At 44.8% G+C, this 25,234-nt stretch overlaps 2 protein-coding genes across 5 annotated transcripts in view; one reads left to right on the forward strand and one right to left on the reverse strand.

Annotated features, from left to right (window-relative positions):
* The window catches only part of LOC130295231 (zinc transporter ZIP10-like), a 51,329-nt gene extending 43,514 nt beyond the window's left edge, over positions 1 to 7,815 (reverse strand). The window contains exon 1 of one of the 3 annotated variants that reach the window (XM_056545771.1): positions 7,489 to 7,610. In XM_056545771.1, coding sequence (XP_056401746.1) covers positions 7,489 to 7,510 — 22 coding nt within the window. In that variant the 5' untranslated portion in view covers positions 7,511 to 7,610. Of the gene's footprint in view, positions 1 to 7,488; positions 7,636 to 7,677 lie in introns of those variants that run through there. The other 2 variants (XM_056545781.1, XM_056545791.1) reach the window with 2 other exon arrangements.
* A 76-nt stretch (positions 7,816 to 7,891) lies between these two features.
* DNAJC21 (DnaJ heat shock protein family (Hsp40) member C21) overlaps positions 7,892 to 25,234 on the forward strand; it is a 41,160-nt gene continuing 23,817 nt past the window's right edge. The window contains exons 1-4 of one of the 2 annotated variants that reach the window (XM_056545821.1): positions 7,892 to 8,125; positions 16,083 to 16,176; positions 23,841 to 23,964; positions 24,843 to 24,965. In XM_056545821.1, coding sequence (XP_056401796.1) covers positions 8,029 to 8,125; positions 16,083 to 16,176; positions 23,841 to 23,964; positions 24,843 to 24,965 — 438 coding nt within the window. In that variant the 5' untranslated portion in view covers positions 7,892 to 8,028. The remainder of the gene's footprint in view (positions 8,126 to 16,082; positions 16,177 to 23,840; positions 23,965 to 24,842; positions 24,966 to 25,234) is intronic. The other variant, XM_056545830.1, reaches the window with a different exon arrangement.

Here is a 25,234-nt window from a genome sequence, read left to right on the forward strand (position 1 = left end):
CCCCCAAATATAATGGCTTTTTTTGAGGAAAGATTATATTTTTAAATGGCACCACTTTGGGGTACTAATACTGTTATGGCTTTTTGTTGGTGGGTAGGATTTATTTAATTTATTTTTTAATTCTAAAGGCTTATGTTCAGTGTATTTTAAGGCTTCAAAATACATTTACAAGAAAGTAAAGCTAAAAAAGTTTGGGGATTTGCCTTTTGGTGCACTTTCATGAATATTTTGGAGTAGGTAAAATGGTTGTACTACATCCAAAATAAGTAAAATGCAAAAAAAAAAAAAAAAGTACATTCTGCTGGGGCCTGGGGAAATATATATATTAAAAAAAAAAAATTATACTTACCTAGCCCCAAGTCCCCCACATTCCTGCAACCTTTATTAGTCTTGTTTTTGAGAAGGGAGCTTGTTGCAGGACCTGCCGGCCCAGCCAATCACTAGTCACACCAGTATTCTGTTTTGTAAGCAGTAAGAAGAGATCGGGGGGGAAATCAGATGGAGCTGAACAGGAGCTGCAGGGAACTGGGGGGCAGGTAAGTATAGGTTTTTCTTTCTACCTTTTACCAGCCCCAGCAGGATATACATTTTTACAAAATACCTGATAACCACTTTAATGTCACTGACTTGTGCATGCCAAATACTCTGATTTGGAGTTTATTTAGAGTGTAAAAAACTAAACTAAAAATTAGTTACATGTTTTTATGCCTCCATATACTGTACACTCCAAGACAAAGTGTTTACCAAATAAACACGACGGGGGAATTTATCATTGAGTTTTCCCATTTTTTTAATGTTGAAAAGTAAATTTTGGCGCAAATCATTTACTCATTCTAGGAAACCTCTTTTATGCTGTGAGGCTCGGTTGGCTTTTTGCAGTGGTCGGGGGATCTATCAACTGTGACTTTGGCCAAAATACACATCTCTTCAGCCAGGAGTTCTGCTCCTGAGCACACATCTCTATGAACGCTTCCAATAGTAAAGGATGGCTCGATAAAATAACATTTTTATAGTCAAAACAGGAATCAAAGGTCACATTTTATCGCATTGTTAACCCGTCTCTGCAACCTTGATATCAAAGAGTTTACATTCCTTTTTATTTGCCTTTGGCAGGGATGGTGTTACAGATCAGCGCTATTATGGCCAAATATACTTTGTAAGGTTATTTCTCCATTTATCTCTGCTACATTTAATGGGATTGTCAGAGTGAGGGGTTCACAGCTCATTACTGTACCAGGGTGGTCTTAGCTCCTCTTCACTTCCCCTGGCTGGAAGCAGCAGCCCCCCACAAGGTGCCTACCTACATGTACACAGGTGCTGTCCACTCAGTACTCACCTGTTGCTCTCCATGTAATCGACCTGGTATAACCTCTTAGGGTGTGTTCACGCGCTCGTAACCAACAGTGTGTATCCCGCAGCGAGTTACGCTACCATTCATTTGAATGTGTCCGCGGACAGTCCGCAAATCTGACACTACTGCGGACTGTCTGTGGACCCATTTAAATCAATGGTAGCGTAACTCACAGCAGGATTCCCACAGCGGGAAACCCGCCGCTAGTAATAGCGTGTGAGCGCACCTTTAAAATAATCCTCCTGCAGTGGTGGACGTGGCGTGACTATGAATTACATGGACGTCTATTAGGCTGGGTTCACACCACGTTTTTGCAATACAGATCCAATTTGAAAACCATATGGAACCGTATTGAAAACCGTATGTATTGACTCCGCATTGAAAACCGTATGACAATAGATTCATTCGGTTTTGCGTTTTGTCAGCTTTTTCCCGTACCCAAAACTGTAGCCTACCACAGTTTTTGGTTCAGGGGGGGAAAACAAATTTAATTACATTTTTTTTTAAATGGGAGTCAATTGGAACCGTACAGAACCGTATGTGCGTAAGGTTCCATCCAGTTTTCACCATACGGTTTTTGACTGAAGTTTTTTTCTTGGAATTTCAAATAGGTGAAACTTTATTTATAAATGGTGTCAAGTTAAAAACTATTTATTTTTCTTAAAAAAATAAATAAATAAATATGGATGCAACCGGACATTTTTCGAACCGTATACAGGTTAAAATTTGTACACGTTTCGATACAATTTAGTCCGTTTTTGAGGAATTTTTTTATTTTAAATCAAAAACCTGATACGGGAACTGTATTGCAAAGACGTGGTGTGAACCCAGCCTAATCTGTTTGGCGGTAGTGTAGTGCACCTCACCCTGCAGTGTCGCTGGAGGGGACTGTCCACACCTTTTTGTTGCAGTTTTGTGGTAATTACTACAAAGTAAACCGATTTGCCTGCACTGTGTGAATACACCCTTAGGCTTCTGCTTAGTAGAGGTCAATACACCCAAGACTTACATCAAAGGCCTCTCACCAAACCAACCAGCTGCCGGCTCTGAAGTGACAAGGGTCAAGAAGGGAAATGCAGAGTAGAAAGGAGGGATCCCGGCACTCGTGAATTGCTGAATAAACGTTTCCTTTTATTGTAGGTTCATAGCAAATACACGTTACAGCTATACCAGCCTCTCTCAACCGCAAGGGAAAGGAAATGCAGCTGGAGAGAGAGAGAGTCAGACGCCACAGAAGTTTATACCGATAATTTCCTCTACTCCCAGTGCTGGATTCGCAGCTTACACTTCTCAGTACTGCTCTATAATGTCCTTCACACTGCTGCTACTTCTGAGGGTGTGCAATAGAGATATAGGGGGCAGGATCAGCCTTTGTTTGCAGGGAAATACAGTATGTGAGGAGACAACAGCAGAGTAATATAACATTACACACCCTATTACACCAGAGTAATAAAGCACTGTACAAGCGAATACAGCAACACAGCACATCACACAGTTGTTATAGTAGGTATCAGTACACTAAGTTTACTTAGGAAACCATTTTGTCTTAGAGGAGATCTGCTGTGGTATATAACTTATCCCCTATCCTCAAGAGAGGGAATAAAGTGTTTGATCACAGGGGGGTCCGACCACTGGGACCCCTGCGATCTCCCATACGGGAACACTGCTCTGCGTTGCTTGTGCTTGTGTTGTCGACCTCACTAAGAACAGACACTCCCCCTCCATACAGTTCTATAGGAGAGGCGGGGATGCACAAAAGCTGCGCCTCTCCCATAGAGATACATGTAGGGGGATGCGTCAGCCGCTGCATCAAGCTGCGCAGCAGACATGCCTTCTGCATGGAGAGAGACATTGCAGAGCCAGGGCCCCATACAGGAGATCACAGGGGGTCCCAGCAGTCGGACCCCACCATGATCAAACACTTGTCCCCTATTCTGCGGATAGTGGATACGTTATATACTGCAGATCTCCTTTAAAGAAGGGAAAACTGTCAGCAGGGTCACCTATCGACAAGTAGTGTGGGTGTTGCCGATTCAAAAGCTTCTTACTAGGTGGAAAAAAAAAAAAAAAAATTAATAAAATTGCCAATATGGTTTGCGGCTGCAGTTAAAAACATATCCCCTATCCACAGTGTCTAATGCAGCGCGTCTCCAGCTGTTGAAAAACTACAACTCCAAGCACTGCCCGGACAGCCTTCGGCTGTCCGGGCATGCTGGGAGTTGTAGTTTTGCAGCAGCTGGGGACATACTGTTCGGAAAACACTGGTCTGCAGGTGGTGTGGGGCCGCTAGAGTTTTTCATTAGACACTATAAGAGGCAATAAACCCCCCCAAAATAAAAAGCTTATGGATCACATGGTTGCTATGGGCAACTGCACCACTCTTCCTCTACACAGGTTTTGATAAAAATTATTTTGATCTTCTGACATGTTGTGATATTCTTCTAACCAGAACACTGCTGAGACCCCCCACTCTCCTAAAATAGATCAAAGCCTATCTCCACAGTCTACCACAGAAGCATACAGTAACACAGGTTGGCAAACAAACTACCACAGCAGCACAGAGCAACACAGAACTGTACACACTACTACAGCATGTGCCAGGCTTGACAAATCCCAGGCGCCAAGTTGCCATGGCGACAGAATTTCTTCCTGATTGTTAGGATTTTGCTAGTGGTGAAAAGGGATTAGATACCCGGAGGGGCCAGAGCAGTAGTGGAGGGGCTTTCCTTCCTCTAGCTTAGGCCGAGTTCACACTACAATTTGTAACTACGGTTTCCGTATACGGCTGGGAGGTGGGGTGGGCGGGGCTTAATCGCGGCACTCAGCCGTATAGGGGAACCGTATTTAATGCATGTCTACGAGCTGACCGGAGTGAACCGCAGCCTCCGGTCGGCTTCTTTTTCAGCCGTATGCGGTTTCCCAAACGCAGGCAAAAACGTGGTCGGCTCCTAGACATGCATTAAATACGGTTCCCCTATACGGCTGAGTGCGGGTGCCGCAATTAAGCCCCGCCCCCCTCCTCCCAGTCGTATACGGGAACCGTAGTTACAAATCGTAGTGTGAACCCAGCCTTAGGTCTCCATGACAGCCATGAAGAGGAGAGAGCCCTGTACTGCTGCCACCAACCAGGTAGGTGCTGGGGCTGCTGTCATCTGTGTCCGGAGGGGAACTGGCTGTATGTCCTGCTACATGTGACAACTCTGCCCAGCCAGCACCAGAGCCCCTCCTGCTGCACCTCCTGTTTATAAACAGATAAAAACAAATAGGCAAAAGAGATATAGATAGATAGAAATGGAGTTCAATAGAACTGCATTGATCTGTATGAGGAATCTAAATCATTCCTCCTAAAAAGTGTATTAAAAAAAAAAAAATTCTATATATATATATATATATATTATTTAATAAGTTTAAAAACACCCATTAACCCCTTCCATATTAGAGGCACGTTCACATGGGTGGATTAGCGGGTTTCCCCGCTGTGAATTTGAAATGGGACAGGCTCTTCTCCGCTGTCCGCGGCAGACTATCCGCTGCGGAAAATCTGCCGCAGACCGTCCTGACTTCAATGGAGCTTGCAGCGGATTTTCCGCAGCGTAAATTCTGCCTCGGAAAATCTGTTTCAGAAAGCCGAGAAGAGCGCCTGCCCCTTTCAAATACGCAGCGGGAAACCCGCAAAAAAAATCTGCCCATGTGAATGCACCCTAAAAGTTCATATCACCCCTCTTTTCCATATAAAAATATGTAAACATAAAAAATAAACATTTGTTATTGGCGCGTGCATAATTGACCGTACGGTAAATCGCTTTAACGTGTAAAAAAATAACTAAATAAATAAACAGAATTGCGTTTTTATGTTCATAACATCATATACCAGAAAAAATTGAAGTAAAAAAAGTGTTCAAAAAGTCTGATCAATGCCAAAATGGTACCAATACAAATAACATTACTGCCCCGAAAATTAGCCCTTATACAGCCCAGTTTACAGAAATAAAAAATTATATTTTTTTTATTAAAAAGTTTAAAAAAATTATTAATACATGACGGAAACTAAACAAATTTGGTATTGGTGTAATCAGGCCGACCTAAAGTATCAAAATAATATGTAAGTTTGACCACAAGGTGAATGGCGAAAAAAAAGGAAACATTTTTCTCAATTTCACCTCACAAATATATTTTTTGTTTCAGAGCATAAGTTATGCCAAAATGAAAGGTGTCATTACAAAGTATACATTGCCCCGCAAGAAAAAAAAAAAAAAGCCTCATAATGGTCTGCAGATGGAAAAATAAGAGTTATGGCTATTATAGGACGAGGAGGAAAAACTAAAGTGCAGAAACTAATAAAGACCCTATTTTTGTACTCTTTTGGTTGAATTTATTTTATCTACCAGGACAAGTGGATCGTCATGAGGGACAAGTAGTTTTTTTTTTTTTTTTTCCACACCCCTGAGACCACACCACAGCACACAGTCCACCCCGACCACCAGAGACCACAGCACACAGTCCACCCCGACCACCAGAGACCACAGCACACAGTCCACCCCGACCACCAGAGACCACAGCACACAGTCCACCCCGACCACCAGAGACCACAGCACACAGTCCACCCCGACCACCAGAGACCACAGCACACAGTCCACCCCGACCACAGCACACAGTCCACCCCGACCACAGCACACAGTCCACCCCGACCACAGCACACAGTCCACCCCGACCACAGCACACCCCGACCACAGCACACAGTCCACCCCGACCACAGCACACAGTCCACCCCGACCACAGCACACAGTCCACCCCGACCACAGCACACAGTCCACCCCGACCACCAGAGACCACAGCACACAGTCCACCCCGACCACCAGAGACCACAGCACACAGTCCACCCCGACCACCAGAGACCACAGCACACAGTCCACCCCGACCACCAGAGACCACAGCACACAGTCCACCCCGACCACCAGAGACCACAGCACACAGTCCACCCCGACCACCAGAGACCACAGCACACAGTCCACCCCGACCACCAGAGACCACAGCACACAGTCCACCCCGACCACCAGAGACCACAGCACACAGTCCACCCCGACCACCAGAGACCACAGCACACAGTCCACCCCGACCACCAGAGACCACAGCACACAGTCCACCAGAGACTACAGCACACAGTCCACCCCGACCACCAGAGACTACAGCACACAGTCCACCCCGACCACAGCACACAGTCCACCCCGACCACCAGAGACTACAGCACACAGTCCACCCCGACCACAGCACACAGTCCACCCCGACCACAGCACACAGTCCACCCCGACCACAGCACACAGTCCACCCCGACCACAGCACACAGTCCACCCCGACCACCAGAGACTACAGCACACAGTCCACCCGACCACCAGAGACTACAGCACACAGTCCACCCGACCACCAGAGACTACAGCACACAGTCCACCCGACCACAAGAGACTACAGCACACAGTCCACCCGACCACAGAATACCACAGCACACAGTCCACCCGACCACAGAATACCACAGCACACAGTCCACCCCGACCACCAGAGACCACAGCACACAGTCCACCCCGACCACCAGAGACCACAGCACACAGTCCACCCCGACCACCAGAGACCACAGCACACAGTCCACCCCGACCACCAGAGACCACAGCACACAGTCCACCAGAGACTACAGCACACAGTCCACCCCGACCACCAGAGACTACAGCACACAGTCCACCCCGACCACAGCACACAGTCCACCCCGACCACAGCACACAGTCCACCCCGACCACCAGAGACTACAGCACACAGTCCACCCGACCACCAGAGACTACAGCACACAGTCCACCCGACCACCAGAGACTACAGCACACAGTCCACCCGACCACAAGAGACTACAGCACACAGTCCACCCGACCACAGAATACCACAGCACACAGTCCACCCGACCACAGAATACCACAGCACACAGTCCACCCTACTACAGCCCAGTCCAGACCAGCACAGCAGCCACCTGGCAGGAGGAGGCAGAGGACAAAGACCCCAGCACGTTTCCTATGGAGCGGTGGAGTTCACACTTCCAGGCAGCAGCCCCCCCCCACCATAACACCCAATCCCACCTTCCCCGTGCACATGAAGCTTACAGCCGGCGCCGTTCCGCATCATCTGACCTTACTCGTAGATCTCCGCGGTTCTAAACTGCCGGCCATCAGAGTAAGCACACCTCTTCCAGCGCGCACCAAATACTACAACTCCCGGCCGCCTTAGCGCTTCGCTGAAAGGAGAGGAGGGATGAACAAAAAAAAAAAACGTTCAAATGTCTGTAACTTTACCTGCACGACACTGCGCTTGCTTTGCGACACAAAGAGGAAGTCAAGCTGAGGGAATGACGTCACGGCCCACGTGCCTGCGCTATGTCCTCACCGCCGGCGGAGAGGGCGGGGCTAATCATAGCCCGGTAATGGCCAGAGCGTGGTCTGAGGCGACTCCTCGGTGTCGGACTTATCAAACATTCTGGTCCAATGACGTAGCACGTAAGAACGCAGCGCGCAACATTCCGGGAGAGTTACAGACGTGGTTGCTATGGAAACGGAGGGAGGAGGAAGAGGTGGTGCTGAGTCTGTGCAGTTCCGGGTTAGAGTCACACGTGTGTCGGTGGGGTCAACCGGCAAGTTGTGTGAGCGATGCGGTGTCACTACGAGGTGCTGGGGGTCCGCAGGGACTGCACGGACGATGACCTGAAGAGGGCGTACAGGAGGCTGGCACTCAAGTGGCACCCAGGTGAGCTTCATTACTGCTCTTAAAGGGGAACTCCATTAAAAGAATATTGTTCTATATCTATGTATCAGATCATTATCTACAATAACGTCTATCACGATTTGTCCCAGTGGCTGTGCTGTTTACATGGAGGGTCCACCATGTTTGTGTCATGTGACTTGTGCCAGGCAAATCACTGATCTCTGTGTTTGGCCTAATGATGGCTGTTGTCATGTGACAACCCATCAGCACCATAAGACGTAAACATGGCAGCCGCTGGGGGAACCGAGAAGATTGGTTGATGTCAACTATCGCAGGGTTTTTTATTTCACTATATGGAGAAGCTTTATGGTGGTTTTGTTCAATTTCTGGAAATCCCTTTAAATGGGTCATCTGACTGCAGCCAACATTAACATATAGCTGGGATTTGTCATCATTCACTGTCCACAAGGGGGGAGGGGTGGACCAAACCACACTGCCACTGATCACCATTACCACCACTGCTGATCACCACAATCACTGATCATCACCACAATCTCTGATCATCATCATCACCACAATCTCTGATCATCATCATCACCACAATCTCTGATCATCCTCATCACCACAATCTCTGATCATCCTCATCACCACCACAATCTCTGATCATCCTCATCACCACCACAATCTCTGATCATCATCATCATCCCCACAATCTCTGATCATCAGCATCATCACCACCACAATCTCTGATCATCATCATCATCACCACCACAATCTCTGATCATCATCATCATCACCACAATCTCTGATCATCATCATCATCACCACCACAATCTCTGATCATCATCATCATCACCACCACAATCTCTGATCATCATCATCATCATCACCACAATCTCTGATCATCAGCATCATCATCACCACAATCTCTGATCATCCTCATCACCACCACAATCTCTGATCATCCTCATCACCACCACAATCTCTGATCATCATCACCACCACAATCTCTGATCATCATCATCATCACCATAATCTCTGATCATCAGCATCATCACCACAATCTCTGATCATCATCATCATCACCACCACAATCTCAGATCATCATCATCATCACCACCACAATCTCTGATCATCATCATCATCACCACCACAATCTCAGATCATCATCATCATCACCACCACAATCTCTGATCATCATCATCATCACCACCACAATCTCAGATCATCATCATCCATCATCACCACCACAATCTCTGATCATCATCATCATCACCACAATCTCTGATCATCATCATCATCACCACAATCTCTGATCATCATCATCATCACCACCACAATCTCTGATCATCATCATCCTCATCACCACAATCTCTGACCATCATCCTCATCACCACAATCTCTGATCATCATCCTCATCACCACAATCTCTGATTGATCATCATCCTCATCACCACAATCTCTGATCATCCTCATCACCACAATCTCTGATCATCCTCATCATGACCACAATCTCTGATCATCATCATCACCACAATCTCTGATCATCATCATCACCACAATCTCTGATCATCATCATCACCACAATCTCTGATCATCATCATCATCATCACCACAATCTCTGATCATCATCATCACCACAATCTCTGATCATCATCACCACAATCTCTGATCATCATCACCACAATCTCTGATCATCAGCATCATCACCACAATCTCTGATCATCAGCATCATCACCACAATCTCTGATCATCCTCATCACCACAATCTCTGATCATCCTCATCACCACAATCTCTGATCATCCTCATCACCACAATCTCTGATCATCAGCATCATCACCACAATCTCTGATCTTCATCATCACCACCACAATCTCTGATCATCATCACCACCACAATCTCTGATCATCATCACCACCACAATCTCTGATCATCATCATCACCACAATCTCTGATCGTCATCATCACCACAATCTGATCCTCACCACAATCTCTGATCATCATCATCATCATCATCACCACCACAATCTCTGATCATCCTCATCACCACCACAATCTCTGATCATCCTCATCACCACCACAATCTCTGATCATCATCATCACCACAATCTCTGATCATCATCATCACCACCACATTCTCTGATCATCCTCATCACCACCACAATCTCTGATCATCATCATCACCACCACAATCTCTGATCATCATCATCACCACCACAATCTCTGATCATCATCATCACCACCACAATCTCTGATCATCATCATCATCATCACCACCACAATCTCTGATCATCCTCATCACCACCACAATCTCTGATCATCATCATCATCATCACCACAATCTCTGATCATCATCATCATCATCATCACCACAATCTCTGATCATCAGCATCACCACCACAATCTCTGATCAGCATCATCATCACCACCACCACAATCTCTGATCATCATCACCACAATCTCTGATCATCATCCTCATCACCACAATCTCTGATCATCATCCTCATCACCACAATCTCTGATCATCCTCATCATGACCACAATCTCTGATCATCATCCTCATCACCACAATCTCTGATCATCATCCTCATCACCACAATCTCTGATCATCATCCTCATCACCACAATCTCTGATCATCATCCTCATCACCACAATCTCTGATCATCATCCTCATCACCACAATCTCTGATGATCCTCATCACCACCACAATCTCTGATCATCAGCATCATCACCACAATCTCTGATCATCAGCATCATCACCACAATCTCTGATCATCAGCATCATCACCACAATCTCTGATCAGCATCATCATCACAATCTCTGATCATCATCATCACCACAATCTCTGATCATCATCATCATCACCACCACAATCTCTGATCATCATCCTCATCACCACAATCTCTGATGATCCTCATCACCACCACAATCTCTGATCATCAGCATCATCACCACAATCTCTGATCATCAGCATCATCACCACAATCTCTGATCAGCATCATCATCACAATCTCTGATCATCATCATCACCACAATCTCTGATCATCATCATCATCACCACCACAATCTCTGATCATCATCCTCATCACCACAATCTCTGATCATCATCCTCATCACCACAATCTCTGATCATCATCCTCATCACCACAATCTCTGATCATCATCCTCATCACCACAATCTCTTATCATCATCCTCATCACCACAATCTCTGATGATCCTCATCACCACAATCTCTGATCATCCTCATCATCACCACAATCTCTGATCATCAGCATCATCACCACAATCTCTGATCAGCATCATCATCACAATCTCTGATCATCATCATCACAATCTCTGATCATCATCATCACAATCTCTGATCATCATCATCATCACCACAATCTCTGATCATCAGCATCATCACCACAATCTCTGATCATCATCCTCATCACCACAATCTCTGATCATCATCCTCATCACCACAATCTCTGATCATCATCCTCATCACCACAATCTCTGATCATCCTCATCACCACAATCTTTGATCATCCTCATCACCACAATCTCTGATCATCCTCATCACCACAATCTCTGATCATCATCATCATCACCACCACAATCTCTGATCATCATCACCACCACAATCTCTGATCATCATCATCACCACAATCTCTGATCGTCATCATCACTACAATCTGATCCTCACCACAATCTCTCATCATCATCATCATCATCACCACCACAATCTCTGATCATCCTCATCACCACCACAATCTCTGATCATCATCATCACCACCACATTCTCTGATCATCATCATCACCACCACATTCTCTGATCATCCTCATCACCACCACAATCTCTGATCATCATCATCACCACCACATTCTCTGATCATCATCATCACCACCACATTCTCTGATCATCATCATCACCACCACAATCTCTGATCATCATCATCATCATCATCACCACCACAATCTCTGATCATCATCATCATCAGCATCATCACCACAATCTCTGATCATCATCCTCATCACCACAATCTCTGATCATCATCCTCATCACCACAATCTCTGATCATCATCCTCATCACCACAATCTCTGATCATCCTCATCACCACAATCTTTGATCATCCTCATCACCACAATCTCTGATCATCCTCATCACCACAATCTCTGATCATCATCATCATCACCACCACAATCTCTGATCATCATCACCACCACAATCTCTGATCATCATCATCACCACAATCTCTGATCGTCATCATCACCACAATCTGATCCTCACCACAATCTCTGATCATCATCACCACAATCTCTGATCATCATCATCACCACCACAATCTCTGATCATCATCATCACCACCACAATCTCTGATCATCATCATCATCATCACCACCACAATCTCTGATCATCCTCATCACCACCACAATCTCTGATCATCATCATCATCATCACCACAATCTCTGATCATCATCATCATCATCATCATCACCACAATCTCTGATCATCAGCATCACCACCACAATCTCTGATCAGCATCACCACAATCTCTGATCATCATCCTCATCACCACAATCTCTGATCATCATCCTCATCACCACAATCTCTGATCATCCTCATCATGACCACAATCTCTGATCATCATCCTCATCACCACAATCTCTGATCATCCTCATCACCACAATCTCTGATCATCCTCATCACCACAATCTCTGATCATCATCCTCATCACCACAATCTCTGATCATCATCCTCATCACCACAATCTCTGATCATCATCCTCATCACCACAATCTCTGATGATCCTCATCACCACCACAATCTCTGATCATCAGCATCATCACCACAATCTCTGATCATCAGCATCATCACCACAATCTCTGATCATCAGCATCATCACCACAATCTCTGATCAGCATCATCATCACAATCTCTGATCATCATCATCACCACAATCTCTGATCATCATCATCATCACCACCACAATCTCTGATCATCATCCTCATCACCACAATCTCTGATCATCATCCTCATCACCACAATCTCTGATCATCATCCTCATCACCACAATCTCTGATGATCCTCATCACCACAATCTCTGATCATCCTCATCATCACCACAATCTCTGATCATCAGCATCATCACCACAATCTCTGATCAGCATCATCATCACAATCTCTGATCATCATCATCACAATCTCTGATCATCATCATCATCACCACAATCTCTGATCATCAGCATCATCACCACAATCTCTGATCATCATCCTCATCACCACAATCTCTGATCATCATCCTCATCACCACAATCTCTGATCATCATCATCATCACCACAATCTCTGATCATCCTCATCACCACAATCTTTGATCATCCTCATCACCACAATCTCTGATCATCCTCATCACCACAATCTCTGATCATCATCATCATCACCACCACAATCTCTGATCATCATCACCACCACAATCTCTGATCATCATCATCACCACAATCTCTGATCGTCATCATCACCACAATCTGATCCTCACCACAATCTCTCATCATCATCATCATCATCATCACCACCACAATCTCTGATCATCCTCATCACCACCACAATCTCTGATCATCATCATCACCACCACATTCTCTGATCATCATCATCATCACCACCACATTCTCTGATCATCATCATCACCACCACAATCTCTGATCATCATCATCATCATCATCACCACCACAATCTCTGATCATCATCATCATCATCATCACCACCACAATCTCTGATCATCATCATCATCATCATCACCACCACAATCTCTGATCATCATCATCATCACCACCACAATCTGATCCTCACCACAATCTCTGATCATCATCATCACCACAATCTGATCCTCACCACAATCTCTGATCATCATCACCACAATCTCTGATCATCATCATCATCACCACCACCACAATCTCTGATCATCATCACCACCACCACAATCTCTGATCATCATCATCATCATCATCACCACCACCACAATCTCTGATCATCATCACCACAATCTCTGATCATCATCATCATCACCACTGATCACAAACGCCATCGCTAATCACCATGACCATCAATGATCATCATCACTACCACTGATCACCGCTATCACTGCTGATCATCACCTCCACCACTGGTCACCACCCGAATCACTGATCAGCACCACCATCACTATCAATGCTGATCACCACCATCAATAATAATCACTACCTCAATCACTGATCATCACCATCATCACCACCACTGATTACAACCACAACCGACCACCATCAATCACCACAGCGAAAAGCTTCAAAAACTGCTTGGCCTCATGATCGGCCTTTGATTATAATAGACTGTTTGGGAGGTGACAACTGTTTAGGACACTAACTTTTAACCACTATACATTAATTAGCCATTACACCAGCGTCTGAGCGCACCCTCCGACCCCTGTCCACAACCGATAATGTCTACAGAGGGAACGACAGGAGCAATACAAGAAGGCATCTGGTCTGATGGATCATATCATGTGGATGATTGGGTGCGTGTCCCCCACTTACCTGGGGAAGAGATGACAGTAGTCTCCAAACTTCTGAACTGCAGCTGTTGCAAAACTACAACTCCCAGCATGCCCGGACAGTCAATGGCTGAGCGTTGAACTCCGATGTCCCATAGATTGAATAAAGCAGTGACTGAGCATGCTGCTTCATGTACTTACAGGACTATTGACCTCCAGTCTTATGACTGGACCCCCACCCATCCCACTTTGAATCCTGGGATACCGTTATTGTAACTGGGTCGTGTGATCACCAGTCTGACCTACAGAAAATCAGTGTTTAATGTGTCAGAGGAAGTGGTCTGTCCAGGGTCAGCTGACTTCTGGTGAATTACAGGATGACCTCATCTCACCTATCAGATCCTCTCCTAGCAGCTCCCAGACCCCTCCCCTCCCTACTCTGTATACTGCTTGTGCTATGGGATTAGGATATAGAGTAGTTATACGCACTTTCAGCTGCAAAAAAACAATGTATGAACGCAGCCGGAAGATTTCAGATTATCATAAAACACCTTATTTGTGGTTATAGGTCTAATCACTTTCTCCTCATAGCAATATTTCTTATAAAAAGCATCAAAACTACATGTAGCGTGAACTGACCCACTTATGAGTCTCAGCAGTTTAGGCCTCTAATTGCTGCATTCTAGCCGGGTGACTAGGTTGGTCTCATTAGATGATTTGTAGTGATGAGACTCCACCCCCTTTTTAAAGGGGTACTCCGGCCCTAAGACATCTTATCCCCTATCCAAAGGATAGGGAAAAGATGTCTGATCACGGGGGTCCTGCTGCTGGGGACCCCCGCAATCTAGCATGCCGACCACGGGGACAGAGTATTGTGACGTCATGACTCCGCCCCATGTGACGTCACGCCCGCCCCCTCAATGCAAGTCTATTGGAGGGGGCGTGACGGACGTCACGCCCCCTCCCATAGACTTGCATTGAGGGGGCGGGCTGTGACATCACACGTGACATCACAATACTCCGTCCCCGTGGTCAGGAGGCATAATACTTGGAGCCTCCAGCGCTTCCTGCAGTGTTTACATGTGGGTGCTGCATGCTAGATTGTGGGGGTCCCCAATGGCAGGACCCCTGCAATCAGACATCTTGGGATAAGATGTCTTAGGGCCGGAGTACCCCTTTAAGAAGCCATAGGATACGTAAGAAATTCAGGCAGCATGAAAAAATATTTTCTGTTCTGAAATAGTAATTCCTATATGGCTGAATACCAATGCCTGCCACATCAGCCAAAATAGGTAATCACAAGACGTGCACAAAAAACATCTACATTATTCTCTAACAGAAGCCTATGCTGCACTTTAGAAGTCTTGTCTTCCTGTGATATCCATGTCAGATGCCAAATGCTCTCGGACAACCCTGTGCTTAATTGGGTCACGTGTAATCTCTGCATGTATGTCCTAGTTCTGAGCACAGTCACCTTCTCTTACAGATAAAAACTTGGATAGTGCAGAGGAAGCTGCAGAACAGTTTAAGGTGATCCAGGCCGCCTATGATGTCATCAGCGATCCCCAGGAACGGGCTTGGTAAGTGATCTATAAGCTCAGCTATGCAAACAACGTATAATTACATCAAGTTCTCCCATAAGCGTTATAGTCTAGTTGGCTGGAATAGGAAATACGCTTTGGCCTCTCCAAAAATGTATTCTACTCCTTGTCAGAAACATAGAATGTGGCGGTAGATAGTAACCATTCCGCCCATCTAGTCTGCCCAATATTCTGAACACTATGAACAGTCCTGGACCCTATCTTATATGAAGGATAGTCTTATGCCTATCCCTTTGTTATATGAAGGATAGCCTTATGCCTATCCCTATCTTATATGAAGGATAGTTTTATACCTATCCCTATCTTATATGAAGGATTGCCTTATACCTATCCCTATCTTATATGAAGGATTGCCTTATACCTATCCCTATCTTATATGAAGGATAGCCTTATGCCTATCCTTATCTTATATGAAGGATAACCTTATGCCTATCCCTATCTTATATGAAGGATAGCCTTATGCCTATCCCTGTCTTATATGAAGGATAGTCTTATACCTATACCTATACCTATCTTATATGAAGGATAGTCTTATGCCTATACCTATCTTATATGAAGAATAGCCTTATACCTATCCCTATCTTATATGAAGGCTAGCCTTATGCCTATCTCTATCTTATATGAAGAATAGCCTTATACCTATCCCTATCTTTTATGAAGGATAGCCTTATAACTATACCTATCCCTATCTTATATGAAGAATAGCCTTATGCCTATCCCTATCTTATATGAAGGATAGTCTTATGCCTATCCCTATCTTATATGAAGGATAGTCTTATGCCTATCCCTATCTTATATGAAGGATAGCCTTATGCCTATCCCTATCTTATATGAAGTATAGCCTTATACCTATCCCTATCTTATATGAAGAATAGCCTTATTCCTATCCCTATATTATATGAAGGATAGCCTTATGCCTATCTCTATCTTATATGAAGGATAGCCTTATACCTATCCCTATCTTATATGAAGGATAGCCTTATACCTATCCCTATCTTATATGAAGAATAGCCTTCTGCCTATCCCTATCTTATATGAAGGATAGCCTTATTCCTATCCCTATATTATATGGATAGCCTTATGCCTATCTCTATCTTATATGAAGGATAGCCTTATACCTATCCCTATCTTATATGAAGGATAGCCTTATACCTATCCCTATCTTATATGAAGAATAGCCTTCTGCCTATCCCTATCTTATATGAAGGATAGTCTTATGCCTAACCCTATCTTATTTGAAGAATAGCCTTATGTCTATCCGTATGTTATATGAAGGACAGCCTTATGCCTATCCCTATTTAATATGAAAGATAACCTTAAGCCTACCCTCTCTTATATGAAGGATAGCCTTATACCTATCCCGCAGCGACCACTTCTGCAGGAAGGCTATTCCATGCATCCACCACTCTCTCAGTAAAGTAATACTTCCTGATATTACTGCAGAAACATTTCCCCTCTAATACAGCCTGTTCCAAATTATTATGCAAATTGTTTTTCTAATTTACCTAAATAATTGATGTAAATAAGTCAGCCTAATTCTCATGTTGTCAACTATTAAGAGTACAATTCAAATTTGATTGAACAAACCTCCTAATAATAACAGTAGTTTTTTAACCATAAAACGTACAATGCACCGTTCCAGATTATTACACACAGTAAGTTTTGAAAACACTTTATAAGTTGTAAAGAACTGAAAATTGTCATTTGTTGTGTTTGCAGCATATTTACTGAAAAAGCTATTTCAATCAAACTTTTAACAACATTTTAACTTTTTAAACATTTTAACAGGTCACGTTACATTTTAACATACGACCCCATATTTGATAGCAGCTTCACAAGTCTTGCATCCATTGAACTTGTGAGTTTTTGGACTGTTTCTGCTTGAATTTGTTTACAAGATGTAGGAATAGCCTCCCAGAGCTGCTGTTTAGATGTAAACTGAGCACAGACGGGTTCGTGCAAATAAATGGAACATTGAAAAAGATTTCTGCCAGATCCATGCATCGGATCAAGAGAGCAGCTGCTAAAATATAATTACATAGCAGCAAACAGATATTTGAAGCTGCTGGTGCCTCTGGAGTCCCACGAACACCAAGTTGTAGAGTCCTCCAGAGTCTTGCAACTGTGCATAAACCTTCTATTCTGCCACCACTAACCAATGCTCACAAGCAGAAACGGCTGCATTGGGCAGAAAAATACATGGACTCATTTTCAACCAGTCCTGCTCACTGATGAGTGCCGTGCCGTGGATGGTCTAGATGGATGGAGTAGTGAATGGTTGGTGGCCACCCTGTTCCAACAAGGCTGCGACATCAGCAAGGCGGTGGTGGAGTCATGTTAAGGGGTTAAATATAATTTGCATAATAATTTGGAACAGGGGGTAAAATACTATGTGCTCTTGTGGTGGTTTTTCTTCTATATACAGTCATGGCTGTAAATGTTGGCACCTCTCAAATATTTCTAGAAAATGAAGTATTTCTCACAGAAAAGGATTGCAGTAACACATGTTTTGCTATACACATGTTTATTCCCTTTGTGTATTGGAACTAAACCAAAAAAGGGAGGAAAAAAAGCTAATTGGACATAATGTCACCAAACTCCAAAAATGGGCTGGACAAAATTATTGGCACCCTTTCAAAATTGTGGAAAAATAAGATTGTTTCAAGCATGTGATGCTCCTTTAACCCCTTAAGGACATGCGCCGTAAATGTGTGGCGCTGCATAACGACACTTAGCGCACAGCGCTGTACATTAACGGCGCAGCTGTGACACGAGCGCAGGAGCTGCGCATGTTTCATTCCGGCGGATCCTGCCGGCTGTCAGCAGCCGCGGACCCGCCGGGAATGGCGGACATCAGCGACCGTGCTGATGTCTGCCATTAACCCCTCAGGTGCCGTGATCTGTATCTGCGGTATTGTGGCACTTATTATGGCTGATCTGATCGCCCGCGGCACTGCCGCGGGGATCAGATCAGCCGAGATGGCAGACGGAGGTTCCCTCACCTGCCTCCGTCCGTCTCCAGGGGTCTTCTGTACTGATCTGCCTTCCAGCAGACCAGACCAGAGCAGAGGATCGCCAATAATACTGATCAGTGCTATGCCCTATGCATAGCACTGAACAGTATTAGCAATTTAATGATTGCTATAAATAGTCCTCTATGGGGACTAAAAAAAAGTGTAAAATAAATGTAAAAAAAAAGTGTGAAAAAATTTGAAAAAGCCCCTACCCCAATAAAGTTTTAAATCACCCCTTTTCCCCATATTAATACAAATAAGCGTAAAAATGATAAATAATAAACATATTTTTGGTATTGTTGCATGCGTAAATGTCCGACCTTCGAAAATATAATGTTAATAATCTCCTACGGCGATAGGTGTAAACGCAAAAAAAAATCTAAACTTTTCAGCTTTTTTGTCACATCAAAAATGAGCCCTTACACATCCCTGAATACGGAAAAAAAAAGTTTGAGATTTTTTAAAAGCAGTAGGATAATAGAAATGTATGTAACCATGGGTATCATTTTAATCTTATTGACCCGAAGAATAAAGAAAATATGTAATTTTCACCGTAAAGTGTACAGCGCTAAAACGAACCCCCCCAAAATTAGCAAAATTATGATTTTCGTTTAAATTTCCTTACACAAATTTTTTTTGGGGGGGTTTACCATACATTTTAGGGTAAAATGAGTGCTGTCATTACAAAGTACAACTGGTCACGCAAAAAAACAAGTCCTCATATGGGTCTGGAAATGGAAATATAAAAGAGTTATGAACTTTATATATGAACTGGGGCAAGTGACAGGTGTGGGCTATATAAAAAATCACACCTGAAAGCATAAAATGTAGAGAAGTTCACTTATTCTTTGCATTGTGTGTCTGTGTGTGCCACACTAAGCATGGACAACAGAAAGAGGAGAACTGTCTGAGGACTTGAGAACCAAAATTGTGGAAAAATATCAACAATCTCAGGGTTACAAGTCCATCTCCAGAGATCTAGATTTGCCTTTGTCCACAGTGCGCAACATTATCAAGAAGTTTGCAACCCATGGCACTGTAGCTAATCTCCCTGGGCATGGATGGAAGAGAAAATTGATGAAAGGTGTCAACGCAGGATAGTCCGGATGGTGCATAATCAGCCCCAAACAAGTTCCAAAGATATTCAAGCTGTCCTGAAGGCTCAGGGAGCATCAGTGTCAGCGCAAACTATCCGTCAACATTTAAATGAAATGAAACACTATGGCAGGAGACCCATAAGGACCCCACTGCTGACACAGAGACATAGAAAAGCAAGACTACATTTTGCTAAAATGAACTTGAGTAAGCCAAAATCCTTCTGGGAAAGCATCTTGTGGACAGAGGAGACCAAGATAGAGCTTTTTGATAAAGCACATCATTCTACTGTTTACCGAAAACGGAATGAGGCCTTCAAAGAAAAGAACACAGTACCTACAGTGAAATATGGTGGAGGTCAATGATGTTTTGGGGTTGTTTTGCTGCTTCTGGCTCTGGGTGTCTTGAATGTGTACAAGGCATCATGAAATCTGAGGATTACCAATGGATTTTGGGTCGCACTGTACAGCCCAGTGTCAGAAAGCTGGGTTTGCATCCGAGAACTTGGGTCTTCCAGCAGGACAATGACCCCAAACATAGGTCAAAAAGCACCCAGAAATGGATGGCAACAAAGCGCTGGAGAGTTCTGAAGTGGCAGCAATGAATCCAGATCTAAATCCCATTGATCCCCTGTGGAGAGATCTTAAAATTGCTGTTGGGAAAAGGCGCCTTCCAATAAAAGAGACCTGGAGTAGTTTACAAAGGAAGAGTGGTCCAACATTCCGGCTGAGAGGTGTAAGAAGCTTATTGATGGTTATAGGAAGCGACTGATTTCAGTTATTTTTTCCAAAGGGTGTGCAACCAAATATTAAGTTTAGGGTGCCAATAATTTTGTCCAGCCCATTTTTGGAGTTTGGTGACATTATGTCCAATTTGCTTTTTTTCCTCCCTTTTTTGGTTTAGTTCCAATACACACAAAGGGAATAAACATGTGTATAGCAAAACATGTTACTGCAATCCTTTTCTGTGAGAAATACTTCATTTTCTAGAAAATTTCAGGAGTGCCAACATTTACAGCCATGACTGTATGTAAAGACACATGCATTAATTAATTCATTAGTCTTCCTCCCTAAATGAGGTCCTTTTCTTAAAGAAAATCTGTCATCAGTGTCACCTGAACTAATCTATCAATACAGACAGGTAGTGCAGGTGACACTGATGACAATGATACTTACCGGTTCCCGTTCTGTGCTGTGTTTTTTTTTCTGCAATCTTCCGCCGTATCTTCCGCTCTGGGCCCGACTTGGAGCATGAGCAGACTTAGTGATGTCACCACTGCTGTTCTCTGCTGGGTCCCTCTGCTAGCAAACAGCAGCGGTGATGTCACTAAGCTCTGCCCATGCTCCAAGTCAGGCCCAGAGCGGGAGAGCCACAGAACTGAAGGGGACCAGGTAAGTATCGTTGTCATCAGTGTCATCTGCACTACCTGTCTGTATGGACAGTTAAATGGAGGTGACACTGACAGATTTCCTTTCATTTTCTTCTGTAAAAACTGAAAAGAAGTATTCATTGAGACAGTCAGCTATTCCTTTATCCCCTTCTTCATAGATTACTTCCTTTGTTTTTAATATACAGTGGTCCCTCAACATAGGATGGTAATCCGTTCCAAATGAACCATCGTTTGTTGAAACCATGGTATGTTGAGGGATCCGTGCAATGTAAAGTATAGGAGGTAATACTCACGTGTCCCCGCCGCTCCGGACCCGCCACCGCTGCCCTGGATGTCGCCCTCAATCGCTGTCGTCGCATCCCCGGGGTGTCCCCGTCGCTCCGGAACATCTCTGCTGCCTTGGATCCTCGCTCTCAGTCACCGCCATCACGTCGCTACGCACGCCGCTCCTATTGGATGACTGTACGGCGTGCGCGACGACGTGATGACGTTGAAGGAGAGCGCCGGTGTAGCAGGGGTTCACAAAGAGGATGCGCCGGAGCCCCGAGGACATGTAAGTGATCGTCAGGGCACATGGCGCACTGTAAACTGCTATCCAGTGGCAGCTGAAGCAGTCTGCGCTGCCGGATAGCCGTTTATGCGATGGCCCCGACATACAAAAGCATCGTATGTTGATGCTGCCTTCAACATGCGATGGCCTCTGAGAGGCCATCGTATCTTGAAATGATCGTATGTCGGGGCCATCGTAGGTCGGCGGGTCACTGTAATTAATCCTTGTTTTAATTAACTTTTTTTATTTATATATCTGACAAATGTCTTATCTTGTCATTAACTGAGCTATTTTCTCTCCTGCCTGTGCTTTAGAAGCTCCTATAACTTGCTTGGCCTCTTTCTGCCTAATTTGTCTGTCTTAATTGCTCAGGATTATTTTTTTTCTATAAATGCTAAATGCTTGCTTTTTTGTTGTCCTTTTTGTGAGTTTGACTACTTCCGCTGAGTATCACAGTGGTCTGTTAAACTATTTGATATTATTGATTACGGATTAACCGATTATCGGTTTGGCCAATATTATCGGCCGATATTCACGATTTTCTAAGTTATCGGCAATTACCTTGCCGATAATGCGGGCGCTTTAAATCAATGAACTGCAGCGGTACCAGAGACTGCCGCAGCAGCCACCCGCTTCTCTCCCCCTGCCTGTCCTGAGTCCAGCCACCGCCGCTGTCCAATCCCCCTGCCTATCCTCTGGCCACATACCACCGCCGCATTGCCTCCCCATCCTCTGGCCACATACCGCCGCTGCCCCATTGCCTCCCGATCCTCTGGCCACATACCGTCGCCGCCGCTGCCACATTGCCTCCCCAATCCTCTGGCCACATCCCGCCGCTGCCCCATCGCCTCCCCCATCCCCGGTGTTCTAATTACTTGTTCCGGGGTCCGCGCTACTTCTGGCTCCTGCAGCGTCCTGCGCTGTTGCTGTGTGCTGCGCAATGACAAGTGACGTCCTCAACGCAACGGTGCGCACAGTGACAGCACAGGACGCCGCCAGAGCCAGAAGTAGCGCGGACCTAAGTAGCGGCGGTATGTGGCCAGAGGATGGGGGAGGCAATGGGGTGGCGGTGGCATGTGGCCAGAGGATGGGGAGGCAATGGGGCAGCGGCGGCGGCATGTGACCAGAGGATAGGCTGGGGGATCAGGCAGCGTCGGTGCCTGACGCACGGAACATCGGCATAAGTTACCGGCTATCAGCCGGAAAGTTTGCAGAATATCGGTATCAGCTGTAAAAAATCAATATCGGTCGATCCCTATTATTGATAAGCCTAATGCAATTATCTGTTGCCTTCAATAATGCAACTTTTTAAGTAGTCGAATTTCTCCTTGAAATTTAAACCATTTAAACCGTTCCAGTCTGCTAGGGACTATTCTACCACTTATCTCATTTTCAAGTCAGTTTATCTAAAAAAAAAAATTTTTAAATTTCAGTCCCTGTTCTTATATTAAACCACACTGACTGGTGATCACCAGATCCCAAGTTTTCACCCACAGTAATATCCTATACCAAATCCTCATGCCAAATGGTAGTTATGGAGAAGTTATTTCCTCTGTATTTCAGAGAAGTCACGTGTCCTTTCTGTTCTTCCCAGGTATGATAACCACAGAGATGCCCTGCTGAAAGGAGGAGTGGATGGCGAGTACCGGGATGACAGCCTGGATCTAGTCCAGTATTTCACAGTGACCTGTTACTCTGGTTATGGAGATGATAAGAAGGTAACATCTTGTGTTCTCTACAAGCCGTATATTGTTCTTTATGCCAGTGTTTTCAACCAGTGTGCCTCCACTACAATTCTCCACATGCCTTGACAACCTTTGGAGAACTTGGGGCCAGTGGTCCTCATTTGCCTATTCAAGCTGCTATCAATGGTTGCTTTTCTTCCATTAAAGGAATACTGTAGTGGAATATAACTTATCCTCTATCTGAAGGACCCCCCCCCCCCCCCTCACAACGATCTCCTGTACAGTGCCGTGGCAGTCCACAGGAAGGGGGGTATTTCATCCCCCGCATGACACGGTGGCCAACACGCCCCATCCATGTATCCTATAGAGATACATGGAGTGGGCGTGTCTGTTGCGGCCCCATACAGGAGATGGCGGGGGTCCCAGCTGTCAGACCCCCCGCGATCTATAACTTATCCCCTATCCTTTGGATAGAGGATAAGTTATATTCCACTACAGTATTTCTTTAAAAGCAATGAATAGATGCTCCCTTGATGATTATGAAAGTTTTAAAACTATTAAGGAGTACCCCAGTTAAAGATAACTAGTATAGGGCATAAGTAGCTGATCGCGGCGGGGGGGGGGGGGGGGGTCTGACCGCTGGGACCCCCCGCAATCTCCGGGACGGGGGCTCTCTCTCTGAGGAACGCGTGTCATCGACCGGTAGACTCCACACGCTCCATTCATTTCTATTGGAATGCCGACGATGCCCGAGTGCTGTACTCTGGTCTTTTCGGTGCTCCCATAGCACTGTGAATAGCACTGACTGTCATTGATTCTATTGTGCTATTCTGTATCAGTCTGGTGTGGGTACAATGCTGGGTACCAAGCTTACTTCTCTACTTTGATTATCTAATACTCTTGTGTTTTAGGGTTTTTATGCTGTCTACAGACACATCTTTGACCTGATTGTGAAGGAAGAAGTAGAAAGTAAGATCAAAGATGAAGCCGAGGAATACCCAATGTTCGGAGACTCACAGAGCGACTATGACACGGTACGCTATATACTTCATGCATTTCTGACTCGTGGTTTATGACACAGAGAATGCATCAATCACTGCTGGTAAAAGTCACATGGGAGTGAATGACAGTTCATGGATTACCATTCACATAGTGCAGTAATGATTTTTTTTTAATTTTTTTTTTAACCAGTCCGTTGATCAGATCATCAAAGCACATTTGACCTCCTTAAAGGGGTTCTCCGCCCCTAAACATCTTATCCCCTATCCAAAGATGTCTTAACCCAGGGGGATTTCCAATGCGA

This window comes from Hyla sarda, chromosome 1, assembly GCF_029499605.1.
Source record: "Hyla sarda isolate aHylSar1 chromosome 1, aHylSar1.hap1, whole genome shotgun sequence".
In the NCBI taxonomy this organism is placed as follows: Eukaryota; Metazoa; Chordata; class Amphibia; order Anura; family Hylidae; genus Hyla; species Hyla sarda.